This window comes from Athene noctua, chromosome 5 (assembly GCF_965140245.1).
Source record: "Athene noctua chromosome 5, bAthNoc1.hap1.1, whole genome shotgun sequence".
Lineage (NCBI taxonomy): Eukaryota > Metazoa > Chordata > Aves > Strigiformes > Strigidae > Athene > Athene noctua.
Genome location: NC_134041.1, coordinates 51907000 through 51934780, shown reverse-complemented (window position 1 = coordinate 51934780; position 27781 = coordinate 51907000). Strand labels below are relative to the sequence as shown.

General features: G+C 41.0%; 1 protein-coding gene across 1 annotated transcript in view; it reads right to left on the bottom strand.

The window, feature by feature from the left end:
- The window catches only part of ARMH3 (armadillo like helical domain containing 3), a 135786-nt gene that overhangs the window by 85950 nt on the left and 22055 nt on the right, over window positions 1-27781 (bottom strand). Inside the window, exons 12-20 of the mRNA XM_074907584.1 lie at window positions 27424-27470; window positions 26674-26749; window positions 23925-24018; window positions 18998-19099; window positions 15281-15339; window positions 13860-13925; window positions 12694-12763; window positions 11103-11163; window positions 8171-8259 (exon numbers count right to left, since the gene is read on the bottom strand). Coding sequence (XP_074763685.1) covers window positions 8171-8259; window positions 11103-11163; window positions 12694-12763; window positions 13860-13925; window positions 15281-15339; window positions 18998-19099; window positions 23925-24018; window positions 26674-26749; window positions 27424-27470 — 664 coding nt within the window. The remainder of the gene's footprint in view (window positions 1-8170; window positions 8260-11102; window positions 11164-12693; window positions 12764-13859; window positions 13926-15280; window positions 15340-18997; window positions 19100-23924; window positions 24019-26673; window positions 26750-27423; window positions 27471-27781) is intronic.

The window sequence follows — 27781 nt, the reverse complement described above, 5'->3', positions numbered from 1 at the left end:
AAAGCAGCGACTTTCCTATGAAGTGGGTCCAGTCTGCACATGGGGCCTTCAACGCCCCTCAGAATGGAGTCACCCACTACAATGACTCTTCCGGGGTTCTTTTTAGAGCTGGTTTTAATACCTGGTCTAGAATGACCCACCATTGGTGGGCCTTGGTCTTCCTCCTTATTTGTCTCATTGTCTTCCTCCTTCTCTTCTCCATTCAAAAGTTGCAGGGCCCTGAATCTATAGTGAAGGGGCACCATGGAGGGTGAGGGAGGTCGGGAGGCGATTTTCCTGCCTCCCTGAGCAAGGACCTGTTTCCAGCCTCCCCCATCTCTTAGGTACCCTCCTTCTGCCTGGTAGCAAGAGGATGAGGGATCACCTGCCTCATTTGGAGCCTCCATTTGCTCCTGTTGCTTCAGGGGTGCTAGGGTGCTACTCCACCCATCAATTTCCCTTTAACACTCCCTAATACTTAATTTCTCGACCTCTTCTTTGAGTTCCACCACCAGGCTGAGCAGGTCACCCGGCTGATCGCAGCGCACACAGTTGCTGTCACTGCTGCCCTCCGGCAGGACTGCAGGCTCAGGCACTCCCTGCAGCCTGGGACCGGCACCCACTACCGCATGTTTGCGTGGCAGCTCCCTCTGGTCGCCATGTTCTTTCTGGTCATGGTTTTGACCCGAGTGGAGACCCTGGTTCGGTCTACTCAAGGAGGACGGTAAGATGGAACTAGCCCAGATAAGTTCTAGACCCCGGAGAGGGACTGCACCCTGTCTGCTTGCCCTGTCTGCGCCAACTGCCGCCCCATACCCTCCTGCCGTGCCACGCCCTTCCGCCACAAACACTGCCACGCCCTGTTCACCGCTCTTGTCCATGAGGGGCGTGGGGCATCGTCACTCCAGTCTCTGCCCACTCTGCAGCCCCGCTGCCTGCGTTCACAGCAGCTCACTCTTCCCGCTCGTGGCCCGGGGCGGGGGGGGGGGGGGCGCAACTTAAGGCTCTCCCTCTTCCTTGAGCTTCTGCGTTCACATCTTGCAGTTTTGTCGCGGGTTTTTGATGCTTTCAGGAGGGTCCCTCGCTGCTGTCCACCTCTTCGGAGCCCCTCAGCACATTTCACCAAATGGCTGTGTGCTCTTACCACAGAAGTGTCTTAGCTTTGCTTGAAGGAGGTAACACAGAAAGGTTAACATGAAATTAGACCACCAGTTGAGAATGGCAGCACAAGACTCCAAGCAGATGTTTGTAGTCTTCCTTCTGAGTGTCACACATCTTCTGCCTGTAAGTGAGCTTAGCTGTTTGACCGGCATTTTCTTTAGGGCAACACGGAGTACTACCAGAGTACAAATTAAATAAATTAATGAATATCAACTCACAACATACATCACAACTACAGACAAAACCTATTTTATAAAACTGTCTTTCAGTTTCAGTCCTCTCCTAGATTAACTGAAATAGCTAGCAGGACAAAGAGTTGCACTCCTGTACCAGGTTGTGCCAACACAGTACCACACCTCCAAGCAAGCACCAGCACTCCTATCAGTAAATAAAGCAGGAAACTCTAAGGGCTGCTAACTCCTACTACCTATTCCATGACACATAACAGTTACAGCCTTTAGTTTGTGTGAGAAACTACATTCTTTCCAATAGATTTTTAGAACTACTCCACCTCCTCAGACTAGAGTCAACAAGCACAAGTGCTTGTGAACCTGTTGGGCTCCTACTGAACACCTGGCCAATATTAACTATTTTCTTTCAATTTCAAAGATAAGGAACAGAGATAAAGCTTGTCAGTCACCTATCTATAAGTAACAGTGAGGTAAGTTGCCATAGACAAGGACATTGCATAAAACGCAAGTTAATCACAATCTTAATACTGATTTACTGAGTCACTTAGAAATAAACACTAATTCCAAAATTTCAACTTAATGACCCGGTTTGTAGGAATACTAAAGGACCTCACTGATTTTTGCAATCCTAGAGCTAAGCATCTCTGCTGTCAGGGTGCTAATACGAGACCCATGGAGTCCTGTCCATACTCAGCACAGAAAGAAGTCATAAGCCTGGCTGAAAAGGTCAAAACATCACTCTGAGAAGAAAATATCCTTTCCTCTTTAAAGCATACAATAAGTTAAGAAGCACTGGAAAACAAAATACCCAGGATACACACCTAAGCTAGATGCTAGCTTTCATTCCTCAGTTTCCCACACTGAAGAATGGTCCCAGGAAGGCATTAAAATAAGAGAATAGGAAAAGGATATTTAGTCCCATCCCTGAGAGTTAAAAATGCTGAACAGTTCACTTTCCATATCATACAATGATTTCTAACCCAAAAGTTTCTATCCAGTAACACCTCCCACCCTCCCTAACCCTCTAACCCCAGACCTCATCCCACCTAGACCCTCCTATACTCCAGGACCCCTATTCCTCCTAACACACTATCACCTCCAATTCACCTTAGGCTCTCTGTCCTCCCAGGTCAAGATCCCAAAGACTTACCCATCCCATCAACTCAGAACTCCCATGCCCACTGCAGCTGCTCAGCAGCTCACCTTTAACCAGCCTGGACACTGCTCTTGCCTCTTCCTCCCTCAGTTCCTGGTGTTCTCACTGAACTACCAGTGGGAACTTCAGAGGGAGCCCATCCTTCCCACTTCCAGCCTCGTTCCTCAGTGAGGTGGCACTCTCTTTAAAAAGCCAGCATCACCTTGTACTCAAATGACTAATGAGACCCCAGATCTTCAGCATGGCATACAGCATCTGGCTGGGAGCTCTCAGTTACATGGAGATTCCAATGTGCAGCTTTGTAAAGCTGGGCCAGCCTCCCACTATCAAAAGGCACATAGACATGAGACCCTTTAACAGAGACAAAAAGACCTTCTTTGTACTCACCCTAGATTTCACTTTATGAAAGTATTTCACACTTCACACACAAGCTCCTGTTCTTCTACTCTATCCCTACACATGACCTTTATTAGTTACCTTTGAAGATACTGTGCCGAAGAGACCATTGTCTTATGCTTGCAAATCCCTCACAGTTTAAAGACATTTCTTTCCTTGTTACTATATCATAGAATTCTTTGCGGCACAGAAATTACCACAGCAGCCTTATCTATACCATCAGCTGGATCATGACTGCTTCCTCTGAACTCTTAAGACTTCAGAAGGATGCAGAAGACAGTGCTGTTGGATCTTGAACCTTGGTAGCATTTTTTAAAGTCACATAAGATATTCTGCAAGTTTGTAAGAAGGTCAAATTTTAGATCTTTAATTCTTTTCCCTAAAATCTTTAAGTCATTTGCTAACTTATCAAGTGGCTCTACAGTCTTTCAAACTCTCAGGGCATCTAGTGATCAGGCATTTTACCAGTGAACTATACACTGTCTGGTACACCAGTATATGAACCCTGACTCCACAAGAGCTGCAAGAAGACAAGCTTCCCTTGCCAGGTAGCTGCTGAAGAATGTGACAGTAACAGCAGGATTAGAGATGAGGGGGAGACATAACATCACCTGATTTCCAATCTGTTCAGCAACACAAATCAGAAGGCTCAAGCAGACCTGATCAGCAGTTGGAGAACCAGAAATGCCACAGGTAACAAATACTATCAGTAAAATACTATCAGTAATCAGTATTTCAGCCACAGAAGTAACAAAGCAAAGTGCAAGCAACTGAACAATATCACCTTAAGTATGCCATGTATAAGGGCAAGTCTGTTATACATATTGAAAGTGGGGTTTTTTCTCTCTCCAAAAATATTGCTACTTTATTTTAAAATGTTCCACAGAGAAACCTTTCACCTCTTTAGCATTCACCCAAAAATATTTTGAAAGCGATATTATCCTCATGTTATAAATACAGAAACTGACAAAAAGATCCAAGGAGTCTACAAAAAGGAAAAAAGTATGTTTTCTCTGGTAGCATTGCAGAAGTATGCTTTGATAATCCTAAAATAAGAACAAATTAATTCTTTATAATGCTACATATATGAAGCACCTTCACTTTAACGGTGCATTTGGCATCTATCAAGTTAACTAAGCTACAAGATTAAGAAACTCTAGCCCTTATAATTTGAGAACTGATCTTCAGCACTTACTAATGGCAAAGCTCATTTTTAATTCTACTTTACCTTCATAAACGGCTATTTCACCATTATTCATTATTATTTAAGATTTTTTATGATCCACTCTTGCTATTATAAGTCTATATTAGAATTGCTTTTCTGCTTCTTTAAATATGGCTTTTGTTTAAAACAAACCATAGCAACTGCAAAGAAGTTACCTGCACTCCCTAAACTCAGAGTGAATTGCTCAAGCATTACTAATTTTGAGGTGGGAAGAGTTGAAGAAATTAGGTCTTTTTATATAAAAAGCTTAAATGACTCACGAAAACTCTTTTGGCATAACTTATATGCTTGACAACAACAACATATATAGCACCTTCCATCACTCAAGCGCTGTAGAAACTAGTTAAGAGTTCAACAACTAAAACCCAAACCCCACCTTTATGACCAGCAAAATCAACCTCATTTTCAAATGACAAGGGGCAGAACTTAAGAAAAACACTGGGCATAACATGCTGCTTCTGAGAGGAGGAAACTGGTTGTTAAAGTTTCTTCGTCAGCTCTACAAATTACCTTACACCTGACATTCAGTAAATCAGTATTTTAAAAGTATAAGGTGTCTGGCATAACAACCCAGGAGATTTCCAACTGGCCTAAATGTCTGTAAGGGAACAGGTCAACACAATCATATCCTCTTGCAGTTTCTGACCTTGGCCAAATTTCCAGGCTAGTTATCAGTAATGGTACACTGTCACAGCAGGAAAACCTGAAAATCTTCAGCTCCTAATGGGAAGAGCCACATACTAACCACAGATGATTGAATTGAAACTAAAAAATCTGCTGAAAAGGTCTATTAAAGAGGAACCAAGGTCAACAGGCACCTCTGGATCTGAATGTCTGGACCACCTATCAGTAACTGCACTTGGTAATCATTTTCATAGGCTAATCAAATTACAATTGCTTTTTGCTCTTCAGCACTATTTTTAGGATATTTCAGAATCTAGCTCTACTAGTGATCTGACATTTATTTTCACACTATTAGCTAGAGCCAGCTTATATATACTACTTTTGCCACCTACAGAGCTTCCTTTCTGTCAGTCCTGCTTCCAGCTCTCAAACCCCTGCATCATTCTCTGTCAGCTAAACATTCTTGGTCATCTGGACAGCAGAGCTAGAGATTTATATTGTATTGAGTGCGATGGTCCTGGCCTCTTGACTTTATATGAAAGAGTTAAGCTAATAGGGAAGCTAAGACTCACTAATAATATTGTTCTTCCTCAAGCTCATATGTTGAAAAAGGAAGTCGAACAGAAGTAAGATCGTATGTAAGCAACGTGCCACACAGTGGCATAACAAAAAAACTATCAAATATTACAGACTGCACAAACAGCCTGATAGGTATCCTGAGAGATGCCAAACACCTGGCTCCGCTGCTTTTTTCTACAACCACTGCAACCTAAAAATCAAAAAAGGAAATGCAGAAACTGTCTCAAAAGTGCTGCTGCCCTTCCATAGTGAAGACAAAGCACCCACAAAGGAAGAGCATCTATCCATCAGATGACACACAAGTGGCTTTCCTTAATTAGAGACTAGCTAACATTAGAATCAGCAAGTGAACAGAAGGCTACATACATTACTCCTGCTTCCACCTACAACCTTTATCTCAGTTCCTCTGCACCCTACACCGACTACCTACCCCACAGTATTCCCTTTGTCTTCCTCTCCCACTCAATTTTCTGCTTGAAACAACTCTCCTCCTTTTACATGCCAGGTAGAATTCTTTCCCTTTCTTTCAATACTTCCTTACACCAATTCCCTCCAGCTTCTTTGTTCCACTCAGCTCTGTTGGGGGCTTCCATTGCTATTATCCATGCTGCACAACAGGGGCACTGCTTCAGTCATCATACACCTTGTCATTCAAGATGACAAGTGTGGGCTTGAAGACCTTCTGTAAAGCATGCCTGATGGGACAACCTGAGATCTTAGATCTCACAGTGAATAGCTGCTCCCTTTTAGCTGTTCATCCAGCAGTGATAACGAATTCTTCGATCTAAAAGCCCAAAAGGGAATATGCTCACATGAAGGATAGAAAGTCAGAAGTCCCTGTGCTCTGGTTTGGAATTATCTGTCAGATAGATCAAGACCAGAAAAATAGCCATTCTTTCACAACAAAGGCAGCAGCATTCTGGGTAATCAAAGAGCAGCCTTGACAGAGATAAGAGTTAATTATGAAATATCTCAAGATAGGACTGGCAATTAGCATTAAGTCTGCCACATATAGCACTCTAGAAGTACATACCTGGAGCAGCCAGGATGTGCCCTTTCACAGGTGCATGTATTATTCAACCCAGGGCCTTCCAGCCTGTATGAATCACCTAGCAGCTACTGAAGAATCTTTCTGCTCACCTCAACATCCTATAAGAAAAATATCTGAAACATTCTTAACTGTAATTTACTCCCACATGAGAGGATCTCCCTAAACGTGCAGAATTCTACAGTGAGTGTGGAGTTCTTCAGCTACATCAGGTGTGCAGACATTCCAGGTCTTTCATAGAAACCTGACCAATCTGAGTGCATTTTACTTCACTGCTTTGCTTTTGAAGCACATGCAGTACTTAATACTTCTGAGGCACTTTACGTTTCCAAAGCACTATACAAACACCAGCTAATTAGAGATAGCTAACAAAAATATCCCAAGATACTGAATCTCAGTGAGTAGCAAGGAGTTTGATTCCCCTAAGAGCGCACTCTCTGAACTGTGGAACAGTACCTTCAAGCAAATGGCATTATACTTGAGACTTTCATACCACCAGTGTGTAGGAAAGACCCAGCTCAGCCTGGCCAAATAGTAATGGATCTGGTTCACTGGTAACTGCTGAGAAGATATCACATACGCTGTCAGATGCAATTTCTATTCACAATAGACATCCACATTGTACATGCTCTTCTCCTGAACTGGCACTACACTGCCACCATGCCTCTAGAGGCTCTGTTTTGAAGAAAACCACCAAAAAGAAAACACTAATCCGTTAATTACGGGCACCCACTTCACCTTCTACAGGAATAATTTATAAAGTCTGAATGGGCCACGTGTCACACAAGGTGAAAATTTAACAACTGAAAGTGACTCAGATTGTTGGTTCATTCCTCTGTACCTACACTCAACTGTGCAAAGCTACAGAAGAGAAGTACTCAGTGTTAATTGAGAACAGCTGCACAAAACTCACCACCTTTTTCAAAAGTCCTCCTCTCTCCAATTTCTGACGGGAGTTGTATTACACAAGCCAAGTCACCTATCCTAGGTCTCAAGCACAGCTCCAGGAATACACAATTAGGGCCACGTTCCCCTGAATTTTTATACCTCTTAAGCCACAATTGCTAGGGGATTAGCTGTACTTTTCTACCTGAACTACTTCACTGCTTGCAAGATAGAGGAGAAGCACACATCATATTCACGAAAGAAGCCTGTTAGGTCTTATCATCCATTCTGCTACCCCCTTCCTCAGACCTTCCACACAATGACTGCATCATAAAACAATCCTACAAAGCTATGTCCAGTAGATTACAAGTCAAATCCCCGAAATATTTATCTACCTCAGGATACCAGTAGCATGAACTACACTATCTATCATGAATGCGAAAGACAGAGTTAAAAGCCTCTCTTCCCTCCCACTGACATTTCTCAGTTATTCTTTTCAGAAGGAGATGCACACGCTATTCTATGTGTATCCATCTCTTGCAGTAAAAAGGATAAGTAAGGTCCACCTCCCTTTACCCAAGAGGTACTTTCTACTCACAAATATCTGAGAGAAAAACACTACTGCATAAAACATTACTTGATTTCTCCAATCAGGTGAAGAGGGACTCAGGTAATAAAACAGAAGAACCAAGACATGTGGATACCATGGTGATCATGGCCAGACAAGAAAGTAAATTAGCTACCATTATGATAATGACCTGGCTTTCCAAAAGAGATAATTTGCATGTAGCAACTAAGAAGCAAAATAAAGATGCTTTAACAGAATTGCTGCTTGCTGTTTAACCCTGTAGCAACGGAACAGTCACAGCCACCCAACAGCCACTCTGGGCTTTTCATATTTGACTGTCTCTGCAGATGCAAAGTACCTGACCAGAGCTCCCTCCAGGTGTAATGAAGCCTCACTCTGCATTTCTTCTGGTAGCACAGCAGCTTGTGCACAATCTGAATGCACCGTCTGGAAGAGAAAGGGCAGAGGATTAATTACACTGTATTTCCCATCAATTCTACATCAAACCTGGAAATGTCTCTGAAATCAACAGCAGGGAAACAGACAAACTCAAAGCCTATCAGAGGAGGATGGGACTCATGGCTTTGGAGTCCTAAAGGGAAGCAACACCCGCAAGAAAGAACCAGATGAGACAAGACAAAGGGGCCTGTATGCCAGTTTAAGCTCAACACAATTGGACTGATTACAAATGTAAATTGGTTGTTCATATATAATTAATACTTCGGACTCTTTGCTGTCCTTACCTGAGGATCTCATAAGCTCCACAAAAGGAGTTACTTAACTTGCAGGCACCATATGTACAAGATACCGTGCTCAGATTTTGTAAAATCTGAACACAATGGAGCTTTTCAGTTTCTGTGGCCCAAATGATGAGGCTAAAGGAAATGACAGCATCAAATCAACCACAGGATTTTCAGTTTGACTGAGGCATGAAGTTTAATTATATAAAAAAGTAAAAATATTTGTCCAATTTTCCAGTTTCCTTAAACAAATAAAACAACACCTACAAGTTCTGAAATCCCCCAACATACAGCTAAGTATACTTGTGAAGTCTCCAAATTCTGTACATCTCTATAGCATCTAATGTTCATACAAACTCTTAGGTCCACATTCTTCATAAATTACATCAGAACTAAATATACAACATAATGAGTAAATTCTCTAGCACTAGCTATCATTAACGACAAGACAGAAAATATATGTGAATTTGAATTTGTTAGACCAAGCTATTTTTAGTTATTGACATTTAGAAAAAAACAGAAGGAAGACTTCAAAAAGGAAACATTCCTTTTCCCCAAATCCTCAGTTCTCAAAAACCACTATCTCATTAATATCAACATCTCTCTGAAAAGACACCACACATCAAACACAGAGATATCAAATTTTAAAAATCTGCATGGAAGTTATTCAAAATGGGGTGAAGAATTCAAAACAAGGCTTTACAAACCCTTAAGAAATAATATACAGAAAGTATACATTATTGTTTTCAGACCCTTAGATTATCCCAAAAATACCACAATGTGGTATGTACTGAAACTAACTTTAGACAAAGATAAAACCATTTATAATACAGTACTTAATGTGATGCTCAGCTATCTCAAATTGGATTCTCACTAATTCAACCAAGAATAAGAGGCAAATCAGTTAGGATACAGACAGCTGTCTTCAGATCAGCCCTGAGGAGAGACCCTGCTATTTCTGATGTTGCTGGTACCAGACAATGCACAGTACCGTTCCACCTACATATTTGCTTGGCTGTAAGACTAAAACTGGCCACTACAAAAAAAATAAAACAACTTTAACCAGAGAGAATCTGAGAAGTGCTAAAACATTTCTTTATAATTACAGTAGCTGTTAATGCAAAATACTCGGCAGACATATCTCAGCATTGAAACCTTGTGGTTGTATACAGTAGCATACAGTTTTCTGGGTGAAATCAAGGCATGGAAGAAAAGGGATGAGGAGGGGCATAACAGTCCTAGTACCCCTGCCTAAAGAGCCAGAGCACCAGCTACCAGCCTACAGAGTCCCAGACTACACTGCTTTAGTTATGAAACTGCTTTAGTTATGAAGTTATCCATCCTGGTGGGGTGTCTTTGTTTTTTAGCTTTGTGCCGAGGATTCATAATACATGTAACAGACAAAACACACCCTTGGTCAAAGCAACCTGGATTTCTCTTTTAATATACCCTCCATTGAGCAGCTTCATATTGTCACCTTTTAAATGTATTGCAGAGAAGTATGACACTAGCTGTGCATTCAGAACACCCACTTAGTCTGCAATAACTGTGTCTGCTATGGGATGGCTTCAGACAGGAGCGTAATGACAGGACTGCACAAACATGACAAAATGAATGGATACAGATGTCCACTGATGGCTGGTACTGCTCATTATTTTTACTCTCATAGGGTTTCTAGATGTGACCTTACTTTCAAGCCCAAGGCACTTCACACCTTTCTTCTGAAATTCCAATTCACTACACCCATCTACAACTAACTAATTCCGTAATTGTGATTAAAAAATAATTTCTCACAAACTTATAATTGAACTGTACAACCCTTGCAAAGGCACTATAGTTGCCGGGTTATTTGGGCAAAATCAGAACATGCTGAAAAGTTACCTTAAGGGCAAAAGCCTATGTATCTTTATCTCTTCTACAGAATACAGTGCTGCTCAAGCCTTGGGGAAATTCAGTACTGTACAAACAGTCAGAGCAAAGCCAATGATCTGCCTAAATCCTATTTTTGCCCTCCAGGCTAAAGCAGAACAAAGCATTCTAGGGGCCTCCTGGGACACATGGAGTGCTCATGTGTAGCCCTGTTCTCTTCTCTCCTTTTCCCCATTGCTAAGTTTTACCCCTTGCTGCCTAGCAAGCTATTTCAGGCTTAAACCTCTCTCCCACTCTGCACATTGCCTTCCAGGCCTCATGTCAGTCATCCTTGGTTTTTCAAAACTGTCTTTTCAGTTTCTACACCAAGACTCATCTTCTGGGAAGTGGGGATTCTTGCAAAGACTGTGTTATGAAACTTTTTTCAGACTGAAAGGCTCTTTGTGTTTGATCAAATAGATTAGGAAATCTGTCTGAAAGGTGGAAATTCATTTCACTTTCAATTTTCTGGCACACAGAGCATTTTAGAAGTAGAAAAAGTTGCTAGAAGAGTTCATGAAAAGCCATCCTGCTCCCCACCAGCCACAGCGTGTTATTTCAGCTGGAAGATTGCTCTATGACTAGAGTTCCACCCAAATTCAAACTTCAAATGAAATCACAAGTCATCCCACAGACACTTACACATAGAGATCCATAGGAAATTCTTTCATCATGTGTGTTACGATGAATTCCACCATCAAATCTGACAGAAAAGAAAATGATAAACTAAGTATTGAGCTACCTATGGTTAACTTCTAGTAGACAACAAAGAGGAAGTCAAACTAGCCCACCTACCTACCTCTACCAGGCAATAATCCTACTTAGATGAAGAAATGTCACTTTTTTTGTTTGTTTGTTTTAAAGAGGATTAGACATTCTCTGGAATTAAAAAAACTACTGGAAACTGAGGGCACGTAATGTAATTTGCTTTGAGGCACTGTTTCCCCATATGCTTTCCCTCACTATTTGTCAAATAAAGAACACACCATGAATTCTGGTGCTTAGAGCTGCTCTCTTATTTTAAGCCTTGTCACTAATGGAAAATTCCATTGAGAAGCACATTTCAGAAAACCATTCTTACCAGAAACAATGCACAACCTAGATGTTTACTTAAAGAGAAGACATTGTAGAGAACACCTGTTTTTCCCTGAAATAAATTCTGAAGCAAGTAAACCTATCTTGATGTCAACATTGGCTAAGCTTCTGCTTCAGACTTGTTCAGGAAAAAGAAAAAGAAAACAAATAGGAGAACGTCTCTAACATTTAAGGGCTCCCAATATGAGGATAAGAGGTAAAGAGCATAGAAATACAATTGAAAGAGGTGTTACCATGGTTCAGCTAATAAATACTAATTGAATATGTGTGTGCGTGTGTGTGTGTGTTCTCTGCCCAACACAACTTCAGCACAAAATGCTTAACCCATGCCAGTGGTAACAACTATGAGATGTAACCTCCTAGGGCACTAATAGCCCAGCAATATGACTCAATAGTGACGAAAAACACTCTAGGGCGTGAAATCTGGTAAGTCTAGAAAGATTCTTCACACAGCTGTTGTGTCTTGGCCTCAACAATCACCTGTTTGAAAATGCTGGAGTCTGAGACTGCTTCCATATCATCAGACTAAAGAATCATTCAGGGATCCAGGCTCCATCCATTTCTGCACCCATTTATGTTTTTGGCCTCCCACAGCAATAAGTGTCACAATTTAATCATGTGCTGCATGAAAAGCTTTCAACTGTGCCTCCGTATCCACAGGCAAAACCAACCCTAGCTACTAACATTGCCATTGGGTTTTTGCTCAGAAAAGGCTAAATGCCCAGCAAACACATTCATAAACATGTGTCCTTTTCCATAGGTTTGCCCTCATCACATCATCTACAAAGTGCTTGTGACTAACTGTTACCACACTCACCTAAAGGACTGAATTTATTCATCAGCTTCCCTCCCTACTGTTACTAATTCAGGTAAGAGAGGACAACAAGCTTCTGAAAAAACTTACTGTAAATGTATATAGGATTTATTGATACAGAGCAGCAATTTTTATTTTAATTTCTCTGTGAGGCAAACATGTATAGAGATAGACAGTCCACTGCTGGAAATACCTTTAGTATATAACTGCCCTCCTTTCAAGTCCATCCACCCCTCCCCTTAATCCACAAATCTCCTATTTCTATTGCAGAACAAAAGATGCTTCAGGAACCACAAGGACACACGTACCCTTAACAATACTCACCAAGCACCGCACACACCAGCGGGCGACAGGGCAGGTTCTTGTCTGCTGCTTTTTTCCTATGTCTCATTGGCTTCAAACACACAAAAAGATGAAAAGTAGTCAGCAGAAGTCTGAAGTGACGTTCTCTATATTACTGTATTTCTCATGGAAATAATACCACCAGCACAAGCTTCCCTTTGTCTTTTTCTCCATCTGCTATCTCACCTGTATTAACCCTAAAGGTTGTGGCTGGAGCAAAATTGTACCTGCTCTTCAGCACACTGACCACTGGATTTTTGTTTCTCTAGCTGTATAACTGGAGGGCACTATTATATTATAGGGTGTGGAGGAGAGGAAGGAGAAAAAAAAAAAAAAAAAAAAAAAAAATCACACAGCAATTCCTCCCCTTTGGTTAACATCCTGATTTGCTCCTGACCCAGAAGTCTGATCTGCATTCTTAACAGTGTGTACAGTATTAAATGGCTTTGGTCTTTATTGTAACAGACCAGAAAGGCTAATTGAATGGCGAGTTTGTTAAGTGAGAATGACTAGCATCTTTGCAGTATGCTCGCTATAAATTAAGGTGTTTATTTTTCTCCTAGACTAGTGACACTTTCAAGTGCTGCTTCACTGTCAGATGAGGTGGAACTCGCGAAGTTGGTACCACGAAGACATAATGCATCAAGTTAGGATAACCATTCAAGTCACTTGTAACTACAAAGCTTCATGAGCCAGGTAAGGACACTTCCTCCACAGACACCTATAGGAAAAAGCACCTTAAAGGTGAATCACCCCACCCAGGATGAAGCATAAACCAAATTAAAGCACTCAGTGTAACTCCAGCTGGCTATGAATATATCACATGAGAGCTAATGCTTGAAGATTAAGGCAGAACATTCTCTCTGCCACTGATTTCCCCAGAGACCTCATAATACACAGCTCCTCCCCAGCTACACAGGCCTCTGAATTCACCGACAGGGCAACTAGCTCTTTGTTCTTTGAAGGAGTGAGGCATTCTAAGAGCGATTTCAAAATCATTCCCCATCTACTGCATTTCTCACAGTTTTTCCACATGCCTTAGCAATCTAGGTTAGACGTCTGTGACACAGTTTTCAACATACAGGGATTCAAATCCTCTGTGTTCTCAACCCAGAGAGAAAACAGACCATCTGGAGGAAAAGACTCACCATCCTGTGTAGGTTTACTCGAAAATTCATGTTGTCATCATGGAGAAAAGCGTTAGCATACTGATCCTATTGAAAAGAGCAAGAAGAAGGAGGAGATATGAATAACCAACCAAGTGTCCAACACCTTCCACTTGCCTCTCAAATCACATGCGTTTCAATGTAAAACTCCCAACATATGGCTATAAGGTTAGAAAGCTACCTGTCACCTCCTCTTGCCCCCACCCATGTCTCCAGTCACACAAAAGTAAATCCCTCCCAGTTCCAGTTCCACTTTAGTTAAAGTCTGCACTACTGCTTGTTTTGTTAGCAATTTATCGTCCATTCTCCTCCTTTGCTCATCCAAACGCTGGACTGCACACACCACAGTGTCAAGAGTTTAACAAGTTCTGTATAATGCATGAGGTGGTTCTCCAGCACCAAGTTCCCGTGACTGTCTGAACAAAGGTTTATATCCATGTTTTGATGGACCCATCATGCCAGAAGTTACTGCAGCACTATCAGCTGTCCCACACCTCAGACAAAGATGATTCCACAAACAGCTTTAAACCAAAGTGATTCCTCCAGATAATGCACAGTCAGGCTGGGTAATAAATATACCCTCCCCTTTAATACCAGAAACAAAACACACCCTTGCTATGTGGAAACAGAATTTCTTATCTTGTATTATCTATGCATCCACCTAAGAACTCAACTGCCAAAAGCATTTAATTATAAATATTTGAAATGCAGATGATCAGCTTTCAGGCTGAATCCTAAAGAAACATTACTTCAGAATCCTTACACTGGCTACCAACATTACTGGTTTTTATTCTTTGCTAAGAATGAAAGATCTTTACTTCAAAGCGAGGAAAATGCAAATGCCACACAAACTCAATCACTATTCAGGACATCAGTCAAGCCATTAATACATACTTCCCATGAGACAGGACCACATTCAGCCAGGGCTGCTGACATAGCTCTAATACTACTTTCTCACCCTACTACCAGATTTGCTACTTGTCAGGACCCTACAACGATGGGGCTTTCTTTCAGACTCATATCCTTGTTAGGCAGAAGAAATATGGCATAGTCCATGTTTACCGTGAACAGCACAAAGCTGAAAGCCATTAGCACATTACTCATCTAAAAGCCACAGCACAAGGTCACTCACCAGCTAAGAGCAAAAAGGCTTAGGTTCACTCTTTTCTCTCTTCATCCCTGGGAGTTGACTAACCCAAATAAAATTATCCAATTTTCAAGTTTCAAGTCAGTTTTAACAGTACTGCATCAGGTTTATTAGCAAAACATTAAGTGCCTGAGGTCCTCACTACTCAGCACCACGGTGGATCTTCAGCTCCAGCTCAACAGGAGGCAGGGGATGTGCATGCAGATAGATCCCTGTAACACACCATCTGCTGAACAGTTTCACACAAGAAACCTACCTCTGCTATGCATGTCAGGATAATCAGACACAGCTTGCCACTGTGTAGCCGGTGTTCATCTGCAAAAAAGAAAAAACACATCCTCCATGACCCACACAAGCCTAGCAATGCTGAAGAGTGAGATAGCTGCTGCAGCAAGAGAAAAGCTCACCCTTGGAGATTCTTCATACTCCTACTCCCTCCATAATAGCTAATAGTCTAACTACTCTCATTAAGCACTCTCCCTCCAGCCTGACCGCTAAATCCCAGCAATTTATTGCCAGTCTTTGCCAACAGCAAAGTTTCTGATTTGAACCTCCAACAGCACTGTAACTACCAGTGGGGCTTCTGTCTAATTTTTACTTTCACAGATATTCTAAATACCAGGGTTAGTCCCTGCCTTTCTGTCACAGCAGAGACGCACTTTTTCCCTCTCAGACAAGAGGGAGAGACCACAACTTGTAATTCATTTTACAACTTCAAGCAGCTTTTGCCCTGAATGACAATTGGAGGGCTGAAAGACTCACAAATAGAGAGGGACCAAAGGCAGAAAAATGCTATTTTAATTTGGATTATTTAAAACTCTTCTCTCTCAATTTTAACCTTGAAATACCAAAAAACCCAAGATACTCTATAATTGTATGTAACTTAGAATAGAAGAAACCTCTGGCCCAGTTCTTGCTCAAAGCAGGGCCAGCTAAGATCAGGTTGTTCAAGGCACTGTCCAATCAAGCTCATTTAAAAACCTTTGTTCTAAAAACCAAACCACCCGCACCACATACAAAACATACCACCACCGCAACATGCTTATAACTAAATTCTGAGGAAGCTTAAAACTGCACATTCCTGAGACTTCCAACAGCTTCTCTAAAGCCTACGACTACTAAGCATGCCACCTCAGATACCAAACTTGGAGGAGAGGGAAATCTGAAACTGTCAGACCACTTTCACAGAAATCAGAAGACAGCATCAGCCAAAGTCCTTGCATCTTTGCAGGTCACTTTTACAAACACTTTGCTAGTTAGTGTGTATATTGTAATCTATAAAAATAGACAGAATGGTCTTAGCTAGCTGTTCTGTCTAGTTTGATGCCTCTTTTGTTTTCTTTTCTATGCTGCTGAGGGACAGATATTTACTAACAAGATGTGCCCTGAAGAGTGCTGATTTCATCTTGCTGCACTAAGTAAGATGAAGAGGAATTTTGGAATGGGAGAGTTAAAAGTCTCTTCTATGTCTCCTTACCTCAGCTAAAATGTTTACCTGACAAGTTTTCTACTCCAGCAAAGGAGGAGAAATGGCCTGAAAGAACTCTGATACACTGGAGCCTTGTTATTTTCCCACTGTAAGACCTCCCTGTATATTTCTGTAGGTGCTGCTACCACTTCTCTCTCTGGGGATTGTGCTGTCCAGGCACCTGTTTTGCACCAAGTACTCGCCTTCAGCTGATCTGTTGTGAATATCATGCCATTTTCAGCAGCTATGCAGGCAGGTACTCACACAGACACTTCATACTTTCACAGGATCCTCCATTAAAGGAACAAAGCATACCACTTCCTATGGGGAGGTATAACAGTATGTACCCTGTTTTATAGATGGGAAAAAATGATGCAGAGTTTGTTTCTTCCAAGGCAGTTTCCTCTGACTGACAAAAGAGAGCAAACAAGATGAGGATCTAGCAAACGCAATCTATTAAATTATGCTGTCTGGGACAGTACCAAAACAACTGCCTAGTCCTGGATGTGGAACAAACCAGTCTCCCCTCTAAGTGTTCTCTCCCATCTCAAGACACATGGAATAAATTAGTTATTCATTCTTCTTCTCTTGTTATATTGGTGTCACAAAGAATCATAGAATTATTTAGGTTGGAAAAGACCTTTAAAATCATCAAGTCCAACCATTAACCTCTCACTGCCAAGTCCACCACTAAACCATGTCCCTAAGTGCCACATCTACATGTCTCTTAAATACCTCCAGAAATGGTGACTCAACCACTTCCTTGGGCAGCCTGTTCCATGCTTGGCCTAATCAGAATATAAGGAGAGGAATATACCCACTCAAATTAGTAAGCACTGGTTTGGAAGGCATGCTTTTTTTAAATCATCAGTGGAACTCATTGCCACATACTACCATGGTGGCAAGGAGATTAAGTCTATCAGTCATACAAATTTCAAATGTTATACAAGCTAGAACCAAAGTAAAGAAAGAAACATCAACTCCTGTCTCATACCAGAATAAACTCATCTCTTGCTGGCTTGTTTAGTAAGGAATCCCCTCTATCAGATTTCACTCCAGCTGAAACTAATCTAGTTTGGCAGTTCCTGAGGCCCTAGGCAGACTTTCCATATTACAGCGGCTAATAAGTGCAGAAGTTAAACAGAAAAACATAAAATCGTTCCACCAGAGACTTGGATCAGCAAAAGAGACCCTAAGAAAAGCAAATGAGAATGAGTAGAGAGCTGTGCAATCTATAAAAAATGACTGAGCAAAGATTTACATTGTTTAGCTTAAAGACAGAATCAAGAGGAAACACGAAAGCGGACTTCAAATACATAAGGGCTGACCACAAAAAAGAAATAAGTAATCTATTCTCAATATCTATCTTGGAGAAGATAACTAGTGATTAATTTAAATCACAGCAAAGAGTTTAGGAAGCACATGAAGCTTTCTCACAATAAGGGTAGTTAAACACTGGAATGGACAGTCTTAAAATGATGCTTCACTATCAGAGTGTCTTCATGCAACCTGTTAGCAACATCTCTGAGAAAAGATACAGGTAAACCTCATTCTGCCTTGGTTTTGAGGGGTGCACTAGATATTTTCATGAAGTTCCTTTTGGTCCTAACTTCAATTATTCCTCAGCTAGCTTACATGCTAAACAAGACAGCCAGCTACAATTTCAGTGCAAGCTAACAGGTACAAGGAAACTCTCCTGCCTGCTTTTATTCAGTGCCAAGCATTCATGAAGTTCAGTAATCAATGTACCATAGCTCTGCAGCTATCTTCTTATTTTTGTTCAGTTGTTGCATCTAACTTAACAGCCGAAGTCAGTAATAGGCTGAAATATGGTACAAAGATCACTTGTTATGTTCACACTATGGTCCTGCCCATACAACCACTGGGCAAAACAGCACCCTTGGGTACCTTAAGCAGGAGATGAAGCAATACTTCAACTCCAGCAAGCTGAAATTAACCCTTCAAAACTATCAGGAAAAACAAAAAGCACAATATGGAAATATATCTTCTAAGCAAATTACTGCCAGTACAGTGTAAGCTACAGCTGTTCTCTTTAGAATTAAAGAGCTGCCTGTTTAACCAGCAAGTACTAAAGGACAAAGGAAATATTTCCTCCTAATGCTGAGCTTTGCCTCCTGTGTCAGCTTCTAATGTTCTTAAAAATACAGTTCTCTGGTACATGATTTCCCTACTCTGACAGACAGTTGGGAATCAGATATGCTCACATCTCCTGCATAGGTACAGGCTTGGTTATTAGGTATTATTATTACTACATTCTTTCCATATTTGACTTCTCTCCTGCCAGCACTAGGTCTCTCCTAGTCTCATAACTCTTATCTCACAATAAGAAATCATTTCATTTTCTCAAAAGGTGAAATCTTCAGTCCTCTAAAGAGACTTCAGTTAACTTCTATTTCTGGAGTCACTAGACATGTTCTTATGCCCTCCTGACTTCAAGAAGCACTGCTTGCTGCATCAACAGCTGCATCAACAGAATTCATTTACCTTTTGTGTCCTGCATCACAATCGAGCTGTACTTCAAGAAGGTTATCAGCAGGTTGCTAGTTTGCACATCAGCATCCAAAGGCAGCTCTGCAGAGCTTATAACTGGAACAAAGCAGATAAGACACATTTACCCTCCACAAATACAAGAGATAACTGTACAGAGAACCAAGTCACAGACTCCCAGATCTGGGATAGGATCAGCTTATTTGCAAGGTCACCTGACCTCTTCCTTCATGATCACCCAGCAAAGATTTTGTTTTGCAGATTGGGACCACTCCCTCAGAGACTTTTTCTCCTGCTCTAAGTATAGGTTGTGGTATCCAGCAAACTAACATCCTTCTCTGTCCTGCCCACCCCACCCCATCAAGGGAGATCAGCCTGCTGTTTAGCACTCATCAACATTTCCAACCTAAGAAGCTCAAAATATTCTCATCAAAATCCAATTAATTCTTACAATCAACATAGCTAATATTCACATCATTCTCAGTTGCAAAAGAAACATGCCCTGCAAACTCTTCTGTTTCAGCAATTTTGGAATTTTGATTCCAAAAGGTCCACATCAATTCCATTCTTCCCTCCCAACAACAGCCTTTCTTGCAGAAGCAACCCACAAGATGGTAATGTAACAATTACTGCATGATCAAAATAGTAGAAGAGAGAGGTAGAAAGAGCAGCTTTATAAAAATCAAGAAGCAGAAGCAATCATAGCTTGTGCTAGAGAAATCACAACACAGCAGGGAGCAGAAACATATTTTCCATACCTGCAGCAGAAGAGCAGTTCACTGGTATTTCTCTAGGATACATTCCTCCTTACCACCAGCTGTACTTTTGACACCTTAACACTGGACATCACCTGCCTTAGACTTTAGGAGACGCTATCTCAATTACTCTGCTAACTGCACAATGTGCCTCCTGCTCATTCCCCATGTACTATCTCAAGCACTGAGTTTATGAGCTGTCAAACCTCTTATCGTGTGACTGAACCACATTTTTACTGAGCAGGAGCTGTCTGCAAAGGCCATTCTCAGCCTCCTCATTCAGAAAGGCTTTACGAGAAATATTGAAGGGGGAGAGTGGGGGGGAAGAGATAAGTGGGGAAAATGCAGCATGCCAGATCCTGCCAGATAAGTCTGATATTGTTAAGATAAACTAGCCCAGACAAGAGAAAAAAAAAAAACAACAAAATCAACTCAACAAACAACCAAAAAAAACCCTGATGGAGCTAGTCTAGGAGGACTTCAGTAGGCATTTAATACAGTTCTATATGAAAAAATTAAGAGTGAAGCAGATCAGCAGGAACCAATACAGAAATTTAAAGTACAAAGATGTGGCAAAGAAGAAACAGCTGGAGAAATTATTAGTCTAGGAAGAAGTTACTACTTGAATTCCTTAGGTGACAACTTAGTTTTCTTTTTTGTGAGTGACCTGGGCACAAGAAACAGTTGCTTGCTAATGAATATACTAATGGCAGAAAGTTGGTATATGTAAACACAGACAAGGAATATCAGACTGCACATAAAGAAGGGGATAAAAATAAGGACCAAATAATAAATACAAAATTAAATTCAACAATGCAAGCCAAAGGTTGGGAATTCAGGGATTTATCTCTATGGCAAGCTGAGAGCTCATCAGCTGCAAATGAAACACTATGATACCACAGTACACTATCAAATCATGAGATGAAGAGCTCCCAACACAAGGCACCAAAGAGTGTGGTCCTACAACACAGCCAGAAATGCACTTCCAGCAGAGACAGAAACACACTAACGTCCTGTGCAAGGTGCTGATGAGGTCTTGTCTTGAACAAGCTTAGAGAAAGGCTAATAGCCTTCAGAGGAACAGGGTGCCCTTCTTATGAGTCAGCAAAATACAAAGGCAAGTAACCCAACATATGAAAAAGAGCTATCTGTGTTCCCAAAGTGAGGTTAACAGCATGATAAATAGGTATAAAGTGGTAAAAAATGCAGGTTGGAAGATTGAAGATTTTAAGGAACAAGATGCTGAAACTGCTTTCCCATATAAATTAATTTGTTAAATTTCTTTCCTAATAAGATAGAGTTTGATAAATTAAAGGGATTCTATAATGATGTGCCTGAAAACACAAGGCACTAGATTCAAGGAGTCAAAGGGATCTTTTCCAGCTCTACATGCCTGTCCTGACATAACAATAACACTACTCTTCTGGCTGCCTAGGAGCTCAGACTCACAGGTCTACACAAGCAGGAGGTCATAGGTGGCTTGAATTACGATTGCCAGAAGGCTCTCTCTCTTCTCAAGCTATAAAGATAGCCTAAGACAGGGCTTCCTTTGCACTGGAAACAGATCTGCAGACCACTTCGACACACATCTTAAGAACTATATTATCTCTTTTCCATCTATCCTGAGGAATGCTCAAGGCTTTTCTCACTCTTGAGGAAAGAAAAAGGTATTTACGATGAGATCAGTTCTTGCAAGAAGTGAGGAATTACTCACATCTGCTTTTTGGATGGCTAGGTCTAGGGCTCTGAGGAAAGTACACAACTGTATTTTGTACATAACTGTATTTCGGTTCAGAGAAAAGTCTGCTTTAACAAACACCACCTTTCATAATTCAAGCATTATCTCATAACCCTGTAACGAGGCACATAAGGCTTATTTACCCCTGGAACTGGGGCAAGCACAGGCACAGAAGGATAAAGGAGACGAACCAATGGTAAAATGCAGGATTCGTTAAACTGAGCACTGAGAGGCCCAGAGCACAGCAGAGCTTCTCATGGATCTCAGGATTATACAATCACCTTGAATACAAAATTGTAGCCCTTGGAAACAACAGGCCAAATAGATCAATGTAACCTCGCTGTTCAACTCACATCAAAGAAATGAAAATGGGGCTTTTAGCTTCTAAAGGCTGCACATACCCAAGCCTGAGCTGGTTTAGTCCATTCAGTCTTGAAGCTCTGGGGCTCCCGACACACTGCCAACACGCCCAGTCTGTTGGTGAAGTCTATCCAATGAGACTGGAAGCTTTTTCACCCCCAATATTATGAATAGCTCAAAGATTTAGCTAAAAGTCTGAAAAATGTATTTATATCCCCAGTGGGTCCTTCTGGAGCTGTTACAATGAACGCAGTGAATGAATATTTAACAACAGTAAGCAAACTGACATTTAGATAACTATGGTGACAGGCACACTTGATTTACATATTATGGATCAACAGTTTCTAGCAAAAGTCTCATTTTAAAAAAAAAAGAAAAAAAAAAAAGAGGAAATCACTCTGAAGAACACATCACTGCTTATGCTGGTTCACGCTACAGCCCTTGGTTTTTTTAAACACATATTTTGAAACTAAAAGGTTTTAATTCACACTATAGGCTAACAGCCAGAGAAATTTCAAACCAGAATATGAACCCCTTTTTAATCCCAGTCAGGATAAAAAAAAGTGCCTGAAACCCATAGATGGATTTCTACGTGTTGCTGGAACTTGAAAATAGCTCAACTACACTTTTTTTTAAAATGCAGGAAAAAGAAGAAAGCAATCTTTCCATTCCAGAGCCAAAAAGCCTCTTGTTAACTTTCAGCCATAGGCAAATTTTACAGCTGAGTTGCAAGACCTTAGAAAATGAGGAAAATTCTGAGAGACCTTTAAAATAGCAGCAATACTAAAGCACCACCAAACTAAACCAAGCCAAGGTCCTCAAAAAACCAAAATTATCATTGAGAGTAGGCATCAGCAAGGTGACAGCGAATAGAAATAAAGAATGTTTCCCCATGTAATTGCTGCATGTTAAGATCGGCTCCTCTCCTTAAACTGAGTAACCTTACAAAGCGGCAAGAAGCCTCAAGCTTCACAAAATCACTGCCTCTGCTGAAAGCAGGATGGAGTTTTTGTTTTGCTTCTGTTTTTTAGTAAATTAAAAAAAAGAGTGCGAGCAAAGCTGTAGATGTAGGTAAGCATAAATTCTGTCAGTTGTATAATATGGTGTGTGGGCGGATACATTTGCAATGAACACATTGAACAGAAGCCCACAAAATGCCCGTCCCTCTATGTTTTATGTTATATGCACAGGGAGACTTGAGACATAGGGGGCTTTTTAACTGAAGCTTTTGATATCCATGGTAACCAGATAGAATTCATCCACAAGGAGGACCATCCTTAACTAGGATATCAAATGACCTGAATAGCCGATATAACTGAGTAACCCAGGCTGCTTTTCCCCAGAAATACTTCCAAACTGTGCTCTATTCAAACTGACTCTGTTCATTAAACACTTTCTTCGGATCTAGAGTATGTCATTAAAGTACATGACAAGAGCCATTTGATTTCTTCTCTTAAACTAGGCTATATCTATCCATACCTTGAACCAGGTTTTTATTTTAGATTATTTCAAAGCATATTTATGTGGACACATAACATCTCATTTAGAAGAAAAATCTCATGGCAAGCAGTCATTTACAAAGCCCATCAGAGAAAAGGCAACAAGAGGGAGGAATACCTCCACATCCAGATTGGATTCAAATCCCAATTAATTGAAAGCTGGGGACAAGTGCATTAATGACAAGCAGGAATCCACTGCAATTCTCTGTAAATCTGTTCCAATGACAAATAATCCCAGGAAAAGAACCTGACACTAGAAATATTCATAAGTAAAAGCCTGCATAGAATAACTAATAAGATGGGTGTATCTTCATGCAGATACTGGGACAGTACTGTTTTCAGAGGGAACATCAGCATAATTTCATTGAGCAATATACAAGGCAAAACAGAAGTAAACTCAAGTCAAAGAATCTTGTTCATGTTTAGTAAGACAAGTCATTCCAGGAAGAGACCAACATGTTATTTACATCTGCTCCAGACAGACCTCATTAGCTGCCATCTTAAGAAAATACTATACTAGTTATTTTACAGCTTTTAATTGTTTTTCCCCAGGAGATCATTACATTTCTTACCATCTGAAGAAGGTGGAGTGGTTCCAAGTGGAGTGACAGGTGTCGTTGGAATTGGGCTTGTTGGTGTTGTCATCAGCCCCATTTCAGGATGGCTCTAACAGAAAACACAAATGCCCAGACATACATAGGTCAATAACCTCCCCTAGACACTAGTTATACAGATCACTACTTGCACTGTTCCATGCTCTCGCACAATAAACATGACTAATGAAGACTCAAGAAATTTTGACCTCTCCACAAAAAAAGCAAGGCTATGCTTCTTGACCTTGGACATCTAACAATTAAACTGTACATCAAGTGCTTTACTGCACAAAACATAAAAATACATGAGAAAGTGGTGGCTGTCCCCAGCAGACAGATAACATGACTGTCTCCAGTGTAGAATGGGAAAAGGTATGCAGAAGCCTACACTGTTATAGCTTCCTGTTCTCCCTGAAACAACCCAAGGTTGTCCATTTCAAGTCTTCCTCTAAGATCCTTTTTTTTTTTCCTTTCTAAAAAAGAATTCTCCTCACTCCTGCTCTCCACCTGTTCATATTCAAAGATGATGGCAATTTATTACTTCCTTCACTATAAAGCCCAGGCACTTCAGGAAAAGAGTGTATAACATAAATAACACTACCATTATCGATCCTCTCAGCTTCCATCAGTTGGTTACTCTCTCCATTTCATCTTTGCTAAGAGTTGCCTGCCTAATTACTGCTTTAACTTTACTCTTTGTCAGCTTCCGGATCTATCCACACTGGTGAGACTGTAGGCAATCTGCCATGCTATTTTAAGTCTGGCTGCCAAGCAAAGTGTCCATTTCATAGGGCAAGTTTTACATAAATGTATCACCCACCATAATATATCATCATAATTTAAAAATAAAAGAAAGGGAGACATAACTGCTGATTTGACATTAGTTCTGTAGGCTTTTTCACAAGTGGATATCCTCCACATAGTCTTTGAATATCTCATTTTATGAACAACTATAAATGCATGTATTTTATGGGAAGCACAGACACACATACTACAATTCAAAGACAATTTTAAATCACTACAGGTACTGATTTAAACTTTAAAATAAAGTTTTCCATGCAAAATCTTACATAAAAGAGGTTTGCTTCCACAGATTTTTCTATGGTGTTTACCTTTCTTTTCCCCAAACACTAGCCATCAGTTGAGAGATAATAGTGCCACCTAGCAGCAAAAACTGAGGACCAACAAACTGGTCAGTATACCAAAACCTTAACACTTCAGGCATCAACACAACTGTATCTTCCTATGTGCCCACACAGCAGCAGGCAGTCATTGACACAGTCCCTAGCAATGGACACCAACTTAGACAACAGCATTCATCAGCCTTCATAAGGTGATTTTGAAAAGGACAGACCACCCTACCTTGCCCTCTCTTAAACAAAGGATTACAGACAATCCACCCAAGAACATCAGGCCTGCACTTCAGTTAAACCTACTGATCAGTGGCCACTTCAGCTACCACTTCCACAAATAACTAGTTTATCTTTTTATCTTTGATTTGAGGCTTTTACTCTAGCTGCTCTTTTTCCTGCCAAAGGTCCCTCTTCCTTCAGGGGTATCTTGACAACAGAAAGGCCTGAGTTGGTATTATGCAGAACTGAAAAAGCAAAAATCTCTCACATGTGGTAAGAATTAATAACCTGGGAAAAAGAGAGGCAGGGAACCTCAGCAAATTAACCACCCGTGGAACAGAAGCTTTCTTCAGAGGCAGTAGATCTGCCTATCAGACCTCTTCCATCACCACTACTGTCAGGAGTCCCCAAAGGTCTCCTCCGTCATGCTGAGTGTCTAGCCTGTGATGTATGGCTGGACTCTGAGGACCTGAAATAACTGGGGAAAGGTGTTAACTGTTTTGTTGATGTCATTTTTCTCACAGATTACCAGCTGTACTTACAAACCAAATTAAAAGCCTAAACCTGAAGGTTTTCCTAAACATATCAGGTTATCCTTCCAGCCAGCCACAGCACGATCACTGGATCAGACAGACTCATTATCTGTCTCCCAGCAATAACCACCTTTGCAAACTCACACAGCATTTAGAAAAGCATCCAGAGGTTTGTGATCAGAGGTATGGATCAGCCCACTGCTTCTCAGAAGACTGCCATAGCTGTTTCTTCACCATAAACAGCACAAGGAGAGTGCTACGCTCTAGCGACAGTCTCCCAAGCAAAAGGGGTTGAGCTTTCCAAGTTTGAGCACAAAATAGTATTTGGAACAACAGTCATCACATGTCAATTAGTCTCTAAGCAAAGGATACCCAAACAGACAACAACATGCAGTTTCTGCACACCCAGACAGGACATTCACCAACTCTGGAGCCAGAACAACCCTTTCCCTCAACCCTAATCTAACAAGAGCATGAACTGCTCTGACAGATGCAGAAATCTCATCCCTACCAGTCCACCCACTCCATCCTCCCCCTAAAGGCAGTATCAGTGGGGCACACAAGGCACTCCATGCAGCTCTTCCCATTCAGTGATAAAAATAATTCATTCCAACATGTGTTGTGCCCTCAAAACTTTAGCCTTTTTCAGCAAGGCAGGAAGCATTTCCAAAAAATATAATAAACCCAGGCCCTGGCCTGCTTCTGATCTTTCATGCTCATCCACACCTATGACAAGTATGCAGGGGAAAAAAGGACACTATATTTTCACCAATTCCACTTCTGACTTCCTGGTTTCAAAAACATCCACTGTAAAGAACTGGACAAACATCACACTGAACTCACTTGTGCCAGAACTGTGATGAAATTCCGGTTTAAGTGAACAGCTTCATAGAGGGCCAGAAGGATTGCTTCATTCGTTCTGTGGGAAGGATACAGACAAGAGCACAGTCAGTTCAGTGCTAACACCAGATGAGAATCCCAGGAGCAAAGTTTATCAGAAGTATGGCCCATTTGAAAGAAATTTTTTTTTCAACTCTATAAAACTCTGCCTCTGCAATCCAGTTGTTCTTCCGATTATTAGAAGTCCTTAGCAATCCATAAAAATAGCTATTTTTAGAGCTCAACTACAGTCTTTTTTTCCCCTCTTGTTGAAGGTCTCCCTCATTGCTCAAACAGTGTTTTCCCTTTAAAAGTAATTTCTTTTAAGGGCAAAGGTTCCTACAGACACCACAAACCCTTATATTTATCACCCCCTTGATTTAGAAACCATTTTATTGGGGACAAGAGTGCACAAGCCATCACTTCCCATCTGCCACCTCCAACATGCCTATATGTTAAAAATGCCTCATAGAAAACACAGGGTTCTTTTTTATACACTTCATTACAAGCAATTCAGCTGTGGTTCCTCCTGCTGCACCCTTCTCACTTAAGTGAGAATCCATTGTTTGCAGGGGTGTGACACCATTTTAGTTACTAGAGAACTTGTCTCTCTAGTTTGCTTTGCTGTATTAGAACAGCTCCATGACAGAGCAGATCATGTTGACCTGTGTGGTGAGTTGCCACTCGTTGTGTAACTAACATCTGTGCACTTACTGGACCGAGATCTTCTCATCAGCATCTGCTATGAACATGCTGCCCACCTATGGAAAGAAAGAGTATTGCATAGAAGGAATTGTGAAAGCTATTGCAACGAGAGAGAAGACATGGATTTAACTAAATCAGAAGTGCCCTGGGAGAGGTGTTCTCATCCAAAGCACACATGCAACTTACTTTCTAATACTAATAAAGTACAAATGGGAAACAGGATGACCATCTACAAACACATTTTATTTTGCACTACTGTCACTGACCAATGCTTCACTTGTCAAACCACAAAAGAGGAAAAAAAGGACTGCAGCTTGAATCCAAACTCTGATTAGTCTGTGATTCTGTAAGAGGACAACAGAAATAA